This window comes from Diabrotica virgifera, chromosome 2 (genome assembly GCF_917563875.1).
Source record: "Diabrotica virgifera virgifera chromosome 2, PGI_DIABVI_V3a".
Lineage (NCBI taxonomy): Eukaryota > Metazoa > Arthropoda > Insecta > Coleoptera > Chrysomelidae > Diabrotica > Diabrotica virgifera.
In genome coordinates this window covers 7,286,220-7,301,453 of record NC_065444.1, presented here as the reverse complement: position 1 = coordinate 7,301,453, position 15,234 = coordinate 7,286,220, and the positions used below count along the sequence as shown (strand labels likewise).

At 32.3% G+C, this 15,234-nt stretch overlaps 1 protein-coding gene across 2 annotated transcripts in view; it reads right to left on the bottom strand.

Moving 5' to 3' along the window:
• LOC114344326 (piwi-like protein Siwi) overlaps window positions 1-15,234 on the bottom strand; it is a 138,572-nt gene that overhangs the window by 14,907 nt on the left and 108,431 nt on the right. For both annotated transcript variants that reach the window (XM_050642425.1, XM_050642424.1), the window contains exons 2-6: window positions 7,552-7,822; window positions 5,191-5,263; window positions 4,979-5,095; window positions 4,209-4,606; window positions 2,546-2,884 (exon numbers count right to left, since the gene is read on the bottom strand). In XM_050642425.1, the coding sequence (XP_050498382.1) occupies window positions 2,546-2,884; window positions 4,209-4,606; window positions 4,979-5,095; window positions 5,191-5,263; window positions 7,552-7,812 (1,188 nt within the window). In that variant the 5' untranslated portion in view covers window positions 7,813-7,822. The remainder of the gene's footprint in view (window positions 1-2,545; window positions 2,885-4,208; window positions 4,607-4,978; window positions 5,096-5,190; window positions 5,264-7,551; window positions 7,823-15,234) is intronic.

The following is a 15,234-nucleotide window of genomic DNA, read 5'->3' as shown; positions in this document are numbered from 1 at the left end:
TAATTTTCTAATGTTTGCTGATGACCTTAAAATATTTCGAATAGTAAATAACCTAGTTGAAGCCTCTTTGTTACAGAATGATATTAAAAGCTTAGCTAGTTGGTGTGAGGTAAACATGCTATACTTCAATATAAAAAAATGTTTTAAAATTACTTTTGGGAGATCAAGAGAGTTTGTACATTATGATTATTGTATAAATAATGTACCATTAGAGGCACGTCATAATATTAAGGATTTAGGAATAAATTTTGATTCTAAATTAACTTTTAAATATCACATTAACGAAACTTCAGCTAAAGCTTTAAAAATGTTGGGATTCATTCTAAGAAACTGTAATCAGTTTTCAGTACAAACTTTAAAAATGTTATACTTTAGTTTAGTTCGATCAGTTTTGGAGTACGGTTCTCTCATTTGGTCTCCTTCATATAATAGTGACATCTACAGTATCGAGAGAGTTCAGAATAAATTCTTGAGGGTATGTGCTTACAAGATTGGTTTTATTAGAGAACAATACACATATGATGATATACTATCAATACTAAATATCTCACCACTACATCATAGAAGGTGTCAAGCGGATTTATGTTTCCTTTTTAAGATTATAAATGGATATGTTCAAGATCCAGAGTTATAAGTTTAATAAGTTTTAATGTTAATACTAGAAGAACTCGTAACACTGAGATTTTTAACATTCCTTTCCACACTACAAATTATGGTCAAAATGAACCCATTACAAGAATTTTACGAACTGCCAATGAGCACAGCAATAGTTTAGAATTATTTGGAATATCTATAGCAACATTTAAGAAATCAGTTGAGAGATTTTGAGCATTATATAACTTAATAATAACTTAAGCTACTACTTTTATTGAATTTTGTTTAATTTTAATTTTTGGTTTGTTTTTTTTTAACGCAACCTATTGAACCTATGCTTTGTAAAGGTTGACATCGTATTTTTGTAAAAATAGTGTATCCGTAAAAATAAATAAATAAATAAAATAAACTGCAAATAAATAAAAAAATTAGTTGTGTTTACGCGGGAAAATCAAAGCAATCTGAGTTAGCTGGTATACAAATCATACAATATTTTAGGTTTTAGATAAAAAATGTAACTTGTCCGTCTAACTTATCGATAGACTAAATTAATACTATTATGAAGATGTTAAAAACTCATTTTGCTTAAAATGTGGACTTGACAAGTAACACTTTAAGGCGACAATATATTTCATAAATAAAGTTTTTAGAGTTTCAGTTCGGATTTTGGGTTCTAAGACAAAGGCGAGTATTAGTAATATCGTAGTGTTGATAACTAAATTTGTGAAAAATTTGCACTTGTATCACTGTTTCCCCAAAGGTGTGATATATTAAAAATATTGATTGATTTTTACATAATTCACTCGATAGTTTTGTATTTCTCAACCTTAGGTAACATTAAATCTTCTTAACAATACTAACTTTGTGACTTTTTAAAAAATATTACCTCCTATTTATTTACCTTTATAGGTACAGTAGAACCCCGAAAATCCGAACTAATTGGGGGGACAGCTTGTAAAGTTCGGATTATCCGAAAGTTAGCCTTAACTAGTAGGTCAAAGCTTTCATTGTGATTTTGAGTAGCCAAACGTTCTCGCAAGAGTGTGGACCATATTTTTGGACTCAAGTTGACTACGAGAGAACCAAAGTAAGTTTGTGTTTAACCTTTATAAACACTTTATAAACACTTTATAAACCTAGATATTAAAATATAATATTTATTTTTAAGAAATTTTAAATGTCAAAGTCCTAGTAATCCTATATTGTCCAATTTTCTGGCTTTACTCTGTATAATAAACATGTTTTTAAGTTTTTGTCTTGAATTTTAAAAATTTTTTCACTTTCCGTTGGTTCGGATTTGCCGAAAGTTCGGATTCGCGGGGTTCGGATTTACGGAGTTCTACTGTACAGTAAAACCGATTTATCTACAACCGCAAAAAGAAGAAACCCCACATTCGTTTATGCGGTGCAAGTGACCTTGAGGGTTGCAGTCAAATCTGTTATACTGTACTAATAGTAATAGTTGGAATGATGTTCAAGACGTGTTCAAGATGTTGAGTCCATCAATCTTCTCACTAGTGAAAAAAGTAAACAATTCAATAAAATTAATTTATAAAATACCTCCAGAATAAATAGCCACTTCCTAATTATTACCAAAGTATATATACCCTCCTAGGAAAGTATATATACCTTATTTGTACCTTGAAAATACCATAGTATTATTGTCACGCCACATGCACCTACTCAGTTGGTGCACAAAATCCTATGCTGAAACGTTATAGGGCAGTACCCTTCTATAAGGTATATATTCTTTGTTATTACATTGATAGTAGGTATATTACATTAATGATATTATATATCGACATATGTTTCAATTAATGTTTTGATTTGGCTTTTGAAATGATTTGAAAATGATTCATGACATTTGGGCAAAGATAAAACAGAACTATATGAGCTCCTTACTGTAATATTTCACAAAAAAATCTTATCAAATTAAAAATTGTTTACTTACCCTAATATGGATCTTATATTTCTCTGAATAATATTGAGCATAGCTCATTTGTGAGCCATCTCTCAACGGGAATGTACTATCAGCATTTTGCGAGAAGTCAACATCATCTATTCTGTATGTTCTATTATTATAAAAAGTCAATACGCTCGATCCTATAATTTTACTCTGGAACTCTTTTTTAGGTTCCGGACCTCTACAGTCCAAAAACATGTTGTAGCAAGTGTCGTCCCGGAGTACTTTGAAAGCCAATTCGATGTTCATCATGACTTGGTTTTCATGCTGGCGTATGGATGTAAAATATCCCGGCCAAAGAGACAATTTATGCTCATGGATATTTACCTAAAAAAATTAATGAAACCGTAATTGGCAGTTACAATACTGGTATTATATTAAGTGGCGATTAAAACCACTAAATGAAACTTCAATCTCACATAAAAATAAAGAATTTTATAGATTTCAGACATTTGGGACAATGAACACTGTCCCACATATGTAGCGTGTGACAATGAAATAATTTTTGTTCGTTGGGTCATATGACTGGACACGAAATCCATTCACCAATATAAGGACGGAAAAAAATACCCCTTATTGTAGAATATACCCATTATATGCCACAGTTAGAAGTGTAGATGTTGACTGGACCATACAAGAGTGGAACAGTGAAGCAAAAAACATTGTGAAACTTTGTGGAACCTGCCATTTCAAATGCATGAACAACATAAAATGATTTACTTTTTGTAAATAAAAAAACATGGTTTTAATTCAAGGTAAGAATTACTTTTGTAATACTGGTCCACTTAAATGTGTCATTCACCTTCGTCCATTCACAGGCTTGAGGTGCTTTTAGTCAAGTCACTTAGGGGCCATCCATTAATCACATGAGGCTCTAAAGGGGGGAGGGGTCTACAAAAAATCACGAAATGTCACAATACACGTATTATAGACCTCACAATGTATCACCAAGGGGGAGGGCAGGTTAAAAAATGCCAAAAACAGCACGTGATTAATGGACGGTCCCTTAAAGATGAGAAAACTGCTACTAGAAGTTTAGATTATTTAAATATTTTTCCATTTTAGTTTTTTTGAAAAGGCCACTTGAACTAAGTTCATTTTATTTTTTATGATTGTCATGTCTACATATAAGAAGATACAAAAATAAGAAAATATTACAATTGAAGCCAATAGGAGCGAAGAAAGCAAAGGAAGGTCCAAAACGAGATGGTTGGATGATGGAAGAAGATGACCTGAAAACTATGAATGTAAAACAATGGAAGAGAAGGACAAGTCTGACTGTAACGACACAGCCAAACAGGCAAAGACCATCCACATTTATGATGTCAAAAGAAGATGATTGTAACAGGGCATTTTGTTGTTTAATTAATAAATTCCTATTTTAATAAATCATTAATGAGTTTTTGTTTTTCTTTTATTTGCAAAACCTTTTCTTTGTGAAAACAACTGACAGATTTTGATTTTCAATCATCATAATCATTAATAATGCATATTAACGTATTGGTTACAAAATAAATGAAGTGGAAAAGATAATTTCCATTAAATCTAAAATGAATTTTGTCCTTCATGAGAAGTACACCAAATGACAAAGAGTGAGTTTTGCAGATAACTGTCAATATAGCATATAGAGTAAATTGATTTAAACACTTACTTGGCTCTGGGGGTCATAGTAGTCTCTTTGTAACAAAGTGAGCTTCATTGCTGATAAACATTTCCTAATTAAGATATTAAATAGTTGGATGTAGTGGAAATCACCCCACGCCAGTTCACTGACCATCCGGATGCTAATTCTTACTTTTTCTCCTGCTTCATTTTCCACAAACTTCTCCAATGGATCAGGCTGGATACGTGCAGCTGTGTATAGCACGGTTCCATCAAACAGATATCCATTTAAGGTATCTTTCAGGGCTATATGCATAAACTTCTTGCGAGCACCAGTGTGATCAACGTCTGGGTTAAAATCAACACGATACTGGAACAACAGGAATTTTCCTGCCTGTATCATTGGGAAATAGTTTGATATCAAATTAATAGGCTGTCCAGATGTACCTACAAACAAAAGCAGATCCATACTAACTTATTGTATTATGACTTGCAAAATGATTATAAACATAAAGAACAAAGAACCATTTTTAAGAAATCAAAAAAAGTTTTAAAATTATAATAATGGTAAATTTATACATTTCAAGGAGAAGGTAGGATACTAAGAATACTGTACTAATCCTTGAAATGTGTAAATTTACCATTAATATATTTTAAAATCTTTTTTTTTATTTCTTAAACGATTGATGTGGGGTTACCAATTCAACTGTATCGTAAAGGATAATGTTATTATTCTTTATATTACATCTATCTAACAGCACCGCTTTTACATTGACACATATATTTTGTTTTTTAGTAACAATTTATACCAGCACTTACCCTTTTTAGACTGCATATCAGCCGGCTTCGTACGGATTATCTCATATTTTAGGTTTCTGCCTCTAACACCACTACTTGTAGCACGAGATTTCTCCCCATCCCCTGCTCCTTGAACAGCTGAAAAAATAAGAAAAAAGACGATCATAAACAGATTTAAACAATATTAGCATGGTTAAACGTGCCCTTTGCGCCAACGTAACCAAACAACTTACCTCTGGCATGTTCTGCAGGTGCAGACACTTCACCTGTTTCACCACCTCCAAAGCGTGATCCCCTTCCAGCACCCTAAAAAAGATAGTAATTAGTATAACAAGTAGTTATAAACCATACAATTGTTATGAATGGAAATAAAAATGAATGATAACGATTGTAGATGTAATAAAACTATTAGCAGTACATCGAACCCGCTTATTAGGTCCAGAAACGTTTCTACTAGCTACCAATGATTGGTTATTATAGTCTGTTCGCTAAACTCAGACGCAACTGGCTACATATTTTAGTCGATAATTTTTTTGTTTTTTGCCAATTTTGCAAAAATTGGCGAAGTTACTAACTATTCAGTGAACTATTCAGTACGCAATTCTGCAGTGTGTCGCAATGAACAACTTGAGGGCCTATGAAAATAGACGGATCAATATACTCACAGACAGCCAAGCATCACTGAAGGCACTAATGAGCCCGAAAGTGACGTCAAGGCTGGTATGGGAATGCCGGCAAGAACTGGAAGAACTGGCCGAAAGAAATAGTGTAACTCTATTCTGGGTGCCAGGACACACCGGGATAGACGGTAATGAGAAAGCAGATGAGCTGGCAAGGAACGGTTCATCAACTTTATATTTTGGCCCAGAACCTGCTCTAGGAGTACCTAAAACAATAATTAGGGGACAAGTCAGGGAATGGGTCAAAAACAAACACAAAGAATACTGGGGGAACGTACCTGGTCAGCGACACGGGAGGCCCTTAATAAGGGAACCGTCAAAACGGAGAGCTGAGGAACTAATAAAATTACATAGGAGTCAGCTCCGCATAATTACAGGTCTTCTCACGGGTCACTGTGCCCTAAAAGGACACCTGAATAGAATTGGGCTGTACGAAGGGAACCTTAACTGCAGACTGTGCAATAGGGGAACTGAAACAGCACATCATGTACTGTACGAGTGTGAGGCTTTGGATCACAAAAGGCAGGCTATTTATGGACAACCAAAATTAAGTCCAGCAGAATATGCCACCCAACCCATGCTAGGGATGTACAATTTGGTACGTGGAACCAAGCTTGAACTGATTATTAACTATTTAGTAATTATTTTTTGCCAATTTTACTAAAATTGGCAAAATTACTGACTAAAATATCTAGAAAGTTGTGTCTGAGTTTAGCGAACAGACTATAGAATATCCTGCTTATAGGAATATTTTTGCTTGTCACGAAGGCTATTCCAACAAGTGGGTTCGACTGCATATGGACCAAACAAAGATGATAACGGACAAAGCAATGATGCACTTTGGGGAGAGTTAAAGTTAACAGAAGCCCTAAGGGAGCGTTTAACGCGATTTTTGACCCCCCCCTCCTACGTTACGTAATACTTGAACGGTCCTTAAGAGGAGATATACACATTGTAGGAGATTACAACATTATTACCGGAACAAACGACGAAATTTACACTAGACATTATATATGACCATTTGAAGAAATGACCGGAAGTAACAATGGAAGGAGATCATATTTTTCAAACACAAAGAAATCCACATGTATACCAGAGATGTCAAAAGCTGAAGTGAGAAATCAAGAATTGACTATAACTATAACACAAATATTAGTTGAAAACAATGGATAAAAAAGTACTACTCGTGGGAACTAAAATATGAGAAGAAATAAAAAACGAAATGCCTAATATTCAGAAAGTTATTAAAAAAGATGTGATAAAAATGTATAGGATAAGAAATAGCAAAAATATTTGAGAAAAGTAAAAAAAAAGTAAAAGAATAATAAAAGAAACATAAATAAATAAAAGTCAATAATGATATAAACAACCTATGGAACAACTGTAAGGATCAACTATTGGATGCAGCTAAAGAAGTATGAAACAAGTAAAAAAACTCCCAACATAAATGAGAATTACAATACTTATCAAAATGAAGGCACAAAAAGGGGATCTGAAAGTTAACACAAAAAAGAATTACAAGAACTATAAAAATGAAAGCACAAGAGGGAATACTAGGAACAACAGCAAAGAAAGATAAGAAAGATAATTGGGAAAAATCTGAAGATAAAGTGAAAGAAGATAGCAAAAGTAACCAAAAGCTATTCTACAGAACCATGAAGACAATAAGCTAAGTATGGAAAAGTTCCTGGTATGGATAGAACAGCAGATATTATAAAAAAAACGTCGTGGGAAAAAAATAGAGAACAAATATTACTAACAATAATGAATAAAATATGGAATAATAAAGATATCCCGGAAGATGTCTTAGCAAGATAAACCAAGTATATAATCATAATCTAATTTTGTGGACTATGGATGATAAGTACACATAAATAAAAATAGAAATATTATTATAGTGGTAAAAATCCTTACTACAACTGGGGCTGCTGGAGTAGGCATCTGTGGTCTTACCCACGGACCCATCTGGGCGGCAGGAGGACCTTGTTGTTGAGGAGGAGCTGCCGCTCTACTCCATGGGTCACCAGGTGGGCGGTTTTGTTGCGGAGGTCCCTGGGCACCAGGCCCTTGTTGACCAGGAGGACCAGGTCGAGGAGCTCCTCCTGGTGGTCCACCTCCCTGTGGAGCACCACGAGCCCTTCCACGTGCTCTGCCCTTACCACCACGGGATTCCATATTTTAAAATCTGAAAAAAATAAATAAAATAGAAAAAATTGCCTTTTGATTTTTTGCTGTATTTTCGTCAAATTTTAAGATCATTAAAAATCAGTCAGATTTTCTACACAAATGTTTAATTTTAATCTCTAAGGTGCATACAAAGTAGAGAACATTCTTTTTTATAGTTTTTTATCTTACAAATAGGTAACTTCACTATCTTTGGTATTTTTTAATAAGTTTTTTGGTACCGTAATTTCGGGTGACTTTGGCTCATTTTGGGAAAAAGATATTTTAGTAACTAGGACATTTGTACAATAAATTATCAGTAGTAATTGCACAAGAGCTCTGAAATTATTGAATTTTTCCCGAGTGACATTTTGACAGTTTTAGTGAGTGAAATTATGTCAAAGTGTCACGAGAGCAAAAATTCTATATTAATTTCAGAGGTCGAGTGCAATTTGTTGCGATTATTTCATGAATAAAATTGTTCAAAACCAAAATTTTATTGTAATTTATTTATGTAAGTACCATTAAACACACAGTTTTTATAAATATTTGACGATTGAAAGTCACCACTTTTATAATTTTTAAAACATTAATTGTCATTAATGTCACTGAATGTATTTTTTCGTAGCAACGAAGGGCACCTGACGTAATATACTTAACGACAGGAGATTATCAAAAATTATCAATTTTATTCAGATTTCTGTAGCTTTCTATTGGTCAGAATCTCCTATGAATGAAATAATCAAGTAAATTTCATTGTACCGCACCATCAGTACCATACGAACTGTTTGAAAATTTTAATAAATTATGCTAATACTTGTTATGTTATGAAAAAAACGAATTTCTAAAATTTAGTCATTCCACATAAGATTTCTTGACTGCAAAAATTGGTTGGCAATCAATAATACTTCCAATAGTAAGATTAATTGCATAGTGGCATATTGAAAATCTGTGAATTCTTAACCTCCGCGCATCGTTATTTCGGTCTAAACATAGACAACCATCAGATATTATTTTGCAAGGTGCTACAAAATTTAACGGTTTTCGGGTGACTTTGTCCCAGTTTGTTGATTGTTGGATTTTGGTCATTGGTTGCTTCTATATTAAATTAAAGTAAGTAAATGCTGATTTTAAATTTGCTTTTAGCCTTGTAACAACTGCAGGGTTTATTAACTTGCAGATACTTCGTCTAATTCTTCATCTAGTGAGAGCTATAGGGATAATGAAGATCTACATAAGCTTTTCATTGGAGTTGGAGACTTCGTAATTGTATCTGACTACTTTGACAGCTTTCCAGGAAAATTCGATGGATTTGTAAGAGGTAATAATAACTGTTACGGTTGGGTGCAAGTAATGGTACTGGGTGACAGAAGTTTATGGCAATGGCCCGAAAAGAAAATCCTACCACTTGGCTAATGTTGATTTCACTGAGCCATTGGAACTTGGAGATAACCGATATTTCTTTCCAGATTTAAGAAAAAGCTTGTAAATCGTTTTATTGTTAATTTTTTGTTAAGAAATGATGTTTTTTGTTAACCTAAGGTCCTATGCAAAGTTTCATGTTAGTTTTAGTTTTTCTTTGTTTGAAATTTAAATAAATTTGTTTCACCTAACAAAATGTTTGTTTCTGATTCATCTGGTAGGGTCACTTTAGCCCAAAGAATAATAATCACAGAGAATAAATATAAAATTTAGCTTGAGACAAAGTCACCCAAAGACACTAGCGGGTGACTTTGCACACCACATTTTTATTTTTTTTTTATAATACAGGAAGCGCTTCTTTGTGTTTTCGTGTAATTTTTCTAAAAGAGTAGTTATAGACTCAAATACACATAAATAAAGAAACATACTTTTATGTATTCAAAAAACTGAAATCTTCATTTAAACTTCGGAAGTGAGTCAAAGTCACCCGAAATTACAGTACCTACCTGAAATATTCAGCCCTATTCTGTAACTTTTAACAAATCGAATAGAAATGACCAAGTCGAATCGTAATTACCCAAAATCGGAATGTTTGATATCTATCGCGTCATTTTTGTGTTTGGATCGGTATTCTGTAACTCATATCCTAATCGAAATCTCTGACTTCTATTTCACGCGTTCTGAGGAGGTGGCAACCGCGCAGTAACCAGCGAAATTGTGTTCTGTGACCTATTTTGTTACTTGAAATATTCAACATCATTCTGACATCATCTTCAACACAATTCAAAAAGTTACAAGTTTCTATGTGCAGTATTTAAAAATCCTAAATGCCCTGGTCTAGATAAAGAAGACTAATCATCTATTTGCTTTTTGTATTATTTGTATCTAGTAATTAAATTTCTGAAAATTTCTATTGTTCTTTTTATTTTTATTTTTCAAGAGGATTTTTTTAATGCCGAAATTCTAGTTGTCTAAGATTATAGGATAAAACATTATAATGGTAAAATTGATACAACTAAAATTAACATTAAAATGGTATTAGTTGTGTGTCTACTTGTGTAAAATAGTAACATTACGAACAAGCAGAATGCACTAAGTCAGTTCAATATTTATTAAAAAAATAATTACTAATTAACCAAAAAACATAACTGTTGTTGTAATATACCACATTCTTTAAAATACGATTACTATTTCTATACAAGTAATAGAATTAATAGCCCAATAAATGACCGTTTTGGAGTGTAATTTCCAGGGGCAACTCCGAATTGCATGAAAATTTGGATTTAGGTTCTACTTACCCTCCACTTCAAAGTTGAATTTGTGCCGTTGGTTGCTTTTACTTGGGGGGTGACATTTACCCCTTCTCGGGGGGTGAAAAACGCGTGTTTAAAATAAGGCCGGAAATGGATAAATTGACTTATTTTAAGCACCTTTTGTTCTATAAAGTTTTTTACGTAAGTCAATACTTTTCGAGTTATTCGCGATTTAAAATGTTGATTTTTCGACAAAAAACCTACGTTTTCAGACCGTTTTTCCCAAATAACTCAAAAAGTAAATATTTTATCAAAAAAAATATTTTTAGCAAAAGTGTAGCCTATAAAAAAACGAAAAAAATGGTGTACAAGTAAAGTCTACAAATTGGAGTATAAACAAAGTTGTAGCTCATGAAAAATACGTTCTTATTAGTCTAATTCCAAATCGAATTATTAAACGCGAAATCACCGAAGAAAGAAGCGTTTTTCGGGAAAGCCTTATTAACATTTTTAAAGTATCGAAAAAAAGCTTATTATTTGTTTTTTACAAAAGTTTACAACATTAAAAATAAACGAGTTACACTGAAAAAAGTTAGCACCTTTTTTTTGGTAAAAGAAATCGTTAAAACCTCCCTATATTTAGCACCCTAAATGAAATTAATCGTTTGGCTTTACCATCTATTTTAACTGTATGTGTATTGTTTATACATATATGATCTGTAAGTTTGATTGCTTTGAAGTGCTTATTTTTGAAAACATTTGGTGTTATAGTAAAAAAAAAATATTTTAAAATTTTTGAAAAATTTCACTTTTTTAAAATAATTTAAAACGTATTAGTGATAAGAAAAATCTTAAGAGTACAAAAATGTAGGTTTTGCTATTATAAATAATATGCTAGTTTCATTTTGTTTCTCCGTAAGACAAAAATTGGTTAAGATATGGCTGTTCAAAATTTGCATACACTCGTGATTAGTGACCCATTTAAGCTTTCTCAATTATAACCCTTTAAAAAATAAACACTTTAAACCGGTGAGACTGACAGATCATATAAAACATAGATAGGTAAGTAAATTGATTGTAAAGCGGTAGCGATAAATTTCATTTGGGGAGCTAAACGTAAACACGGCGAGATTTTCATGATTTTTTACAAAAAAGAGGGCCAACTTTATTTTAAGCTTAACTCGCTTATTTTTAATGCTAAAACTTTTGTTAACAATTAAAACAAAGCTTTTTATAAACACTTTAAAAAAGTTTAAATGGGTTTTCCCGAAAAGTGCTTAATTTTTCATGAGCTACAACTTTGTTTTTATTTGATTGAGAGACTTTACTGATACACCATTTTTTTGGGCTTTTTATAAGCTACACTTTTGCTAATGACATTTTTTTCGATAAAATATTTACTTTTTGAGTTATTTGCGAAAAACCGTCTGAAAACGTAGTTTGTTTGTCGAAAAATTAACATTTTCAATGGAAAATAACTCGAAAAGTATTGACTTACGTAAAAAACTCTATAGAACAAAAGTTGATTAAAATCAGTCAATTTATCCATTTCCGGTATTATCTTGAACGTATGTTTTTTCACCCCCGAGAAGGGGTGATTGTCACCCCTCAAGTAAAAGCAACCAACGGCACAATTTCAACTTTGAAGTGGAGGGTAAGTAGAACCTAAATCCAAATTTTCATGCAATTCGGAGTTGTCCCTGAAAATTACACGGTATCGCCGAATTTCCCGTTCACTTACTGGGCTATAAACTAAAAGTAATACTTTTTGTGTAATTTTGATTTATATTTAAAAATTTTACTAAAACTTGATTTTCTCAAAACAGTGATTTTTGACTTAGTGCAATCTGCTCGTATACCCTCGATATGTATTGGGACCGTGCAAGTTGCGCAAAGCGACACCTATTTCTACGCTCTGCACTTTTATTCGCACTTTTAATTGTATTGACCAATTACGTTAGTCCTGGTTGCTGGATAATTGTCAAGGCCATAGCCCAAAAAAAATAATAAGAAGAAAAAATAAGATTCAGGTTATGTGATGAAAACGTAAACAATTGTATGTAGTAAATAAAATTAGTTATTAAAATGCAGTACTGCAAGCAAAATACAATTAATTAAATTTACCTTTATATAATAATTGCATATCATATCAATATTGTGGAGCAACATATAATTTTTCTCCTTCAATGACAGTAGATATGAAATGTACGTCAATTTGACAATTTCAATTGACAATATGAATTATTTAAGAAAGTTGCAATATTTCTCCGCTATTCGCGCACGATCGTTTCACGTATCCCTTCCAAGTACTTGCACGCCGCGAATATTAAAAAGGTAGGTATAAAAATCGGAAATACTAATATTTTTTCTAATATATTATTGTGTATCAATTTATCAATCAAAGATAGAATAAAAACTTTATTAATTTTAATAGAACGCGGGCACATAAATTTGATACACCCTGTATATTGATTTATTATAAGTAGTTTTTAAGAAGTGGGTTATCGTTAATGAGTTTTTTTCTCTGAAAAATAAGACACGTTAGGAAAGAAAGTGATATGAATAGACAATAATTATTGTTTAGGGTATTTGGAGATTATAACGGTGCTTTGTTATGCACGAGGCCAGAAGCCACAGGTAATGATATCTTAGAAAATAATATAAAAGAAAGTTTGGAATTTTAACCTCTTTTTGTTTAACCCCGACTAAATTTTGTAGAATTTCCCGAAATAATTATTATTATGGTAGGAATATTTTTGAAAGAAATTTTTTTCGAATTTCGGGTTTTTTCGAATGAAAAAAAAAAGAATGGGGAAGAAGAAATGTCTCTGATTGGTTTGGCAATTTGGAATGGGAAGGAGAGAAGGTTGAATTTTCAGATAGTTTTGGAAAGAGGGATTATTATGTGATCGGCATCCCGGAAGAGTAGTCAACGTTTTCGTGGATAGTTAAATAGCAAGTAACAGTGGTTGTTTGATAGTGGAGCTGAAAAGTGGAACGAGAGACAGATCAAATTGAGAAGAAATACCTCTTTGATTCTGTATTATTGTGAGAAGGAGAGGAGAGAATTTTGGAGTTGTTTGAATCGAGTATTGGTTAAAAGAGGCCTGGCTCGTTGTTTTTTTGGAGAATTAGTGCTGGTATGCTGCTGGATTGAAGCTTGAGAACGGAGAGGGCTTTGATGGGTAGCCTAACATAGTCAACAAGGGAAAGCTGTTTGGGTCAAGAGGAGACATCATTGTGAATGAAGCAAAAGGTCAGTCAATTTATGTGAAAGATTTTTTTTATGTTCGTAAACTAAAATTTTAAGTAAAAGCATATGAATTAAGATTCCAATATTTCAAAAATTAAATAGGAAGTATAAGTAATTTTGCGAATACCTAAATTTGTTTGCTTAGCTTGTTTTATCAAAGTTATCGGGAACAAACCGATAAATTTTTATTTGAACTAGAATAAATTTAAGTGGTAAAAATTTCATTCGGACAGCTACGTCCACAGGTTTTAATAATTGATCGATTTTTAGAGTATTGATTTTGATAATAAAAGATATTTCTGTATGCTTATTTTATATTTCTATTTATTTCCCTTTCCTATTTTTCTTCCGATAAGAACAAACTGAGAGATACTGAAACCACGAGAAGATAAGTATAACACATAAGATAATTTAGATATTTTTTTGTATTATAAAAAGGCACCCTGAGATTTCTTCTTAATTTTTTGTATGATTTGCGACAATTGGATAATTGATTAAATAATTGATTGGAGTAATCAAATAAAGACTAATTGATATAAAAGTAATAAAAAGTAGATCACAACAATATTTATATATTATAAAAAGTAGCAACCTGATTCTCGAAGCGTGAACATGTACCGTCATTCAAAGTGCTAGAGAACTTAATTATCGTAAAACTACCTAATTAACTAGTAATTATCTTATCAGCATCAAAAAATTGTTAAAGTGAAAAGTAACAAAAACTAAGTGATTAGTGAAACAAAATAAATATGTTCCCTTCGGGGAACTTATTAGGATTTGATAATAATGTCCAACCAATTTATCAACAAATGAATACTATACAGGATGTCCCAACAATAAATAACCAAAACCAGTCAAACCAAACAGCAGTAAAACCGCAAGTACCATTTTTGTATTTTAATCAAACACCATCTAACCAGATAATAAGTCAAATGTCATGCCTAAACCAAATACCTATTCCAACCCAAATAGCTATACCAAACCAAGTACAATTTCCTAATCAATCAATTGCACAAAATATTCAAAACACTCAAAACCCTATTCAGTCACAACACACAACATTATCCACAAACCCTCAATGCTCACTCTCATCATCACAAAACACCAATAACTACACAGATAGCGATAGCGACATAGAACTTAACGAGACAGAAAACCAAAATAACCATCCTTGGCAAGAAGTTGCCAAGAAGAGAAAAAGGATGAAAAGACAAACAACTTCAGAAATGTCCAACCAAATCCAAACACAAAACAGATTTGATTCCCTCTCAAAAGAAAATCTAGATGAACAAACAGACAATTTATCAATACACAAAACACAAATATCACCAAAAAAGATCCCTCACCGCCACCAATCTATATTTATGGAGTTACTGATTATAGTGCTATGATAGCAAACCTTTCAACTGCAACTGCGGCAGAAACCTATTACACCAAAACCATTTCAAATAATACAGTAAAAATTAACGCTACAACCTCAGACACCTACAGGACATTCATACAGCA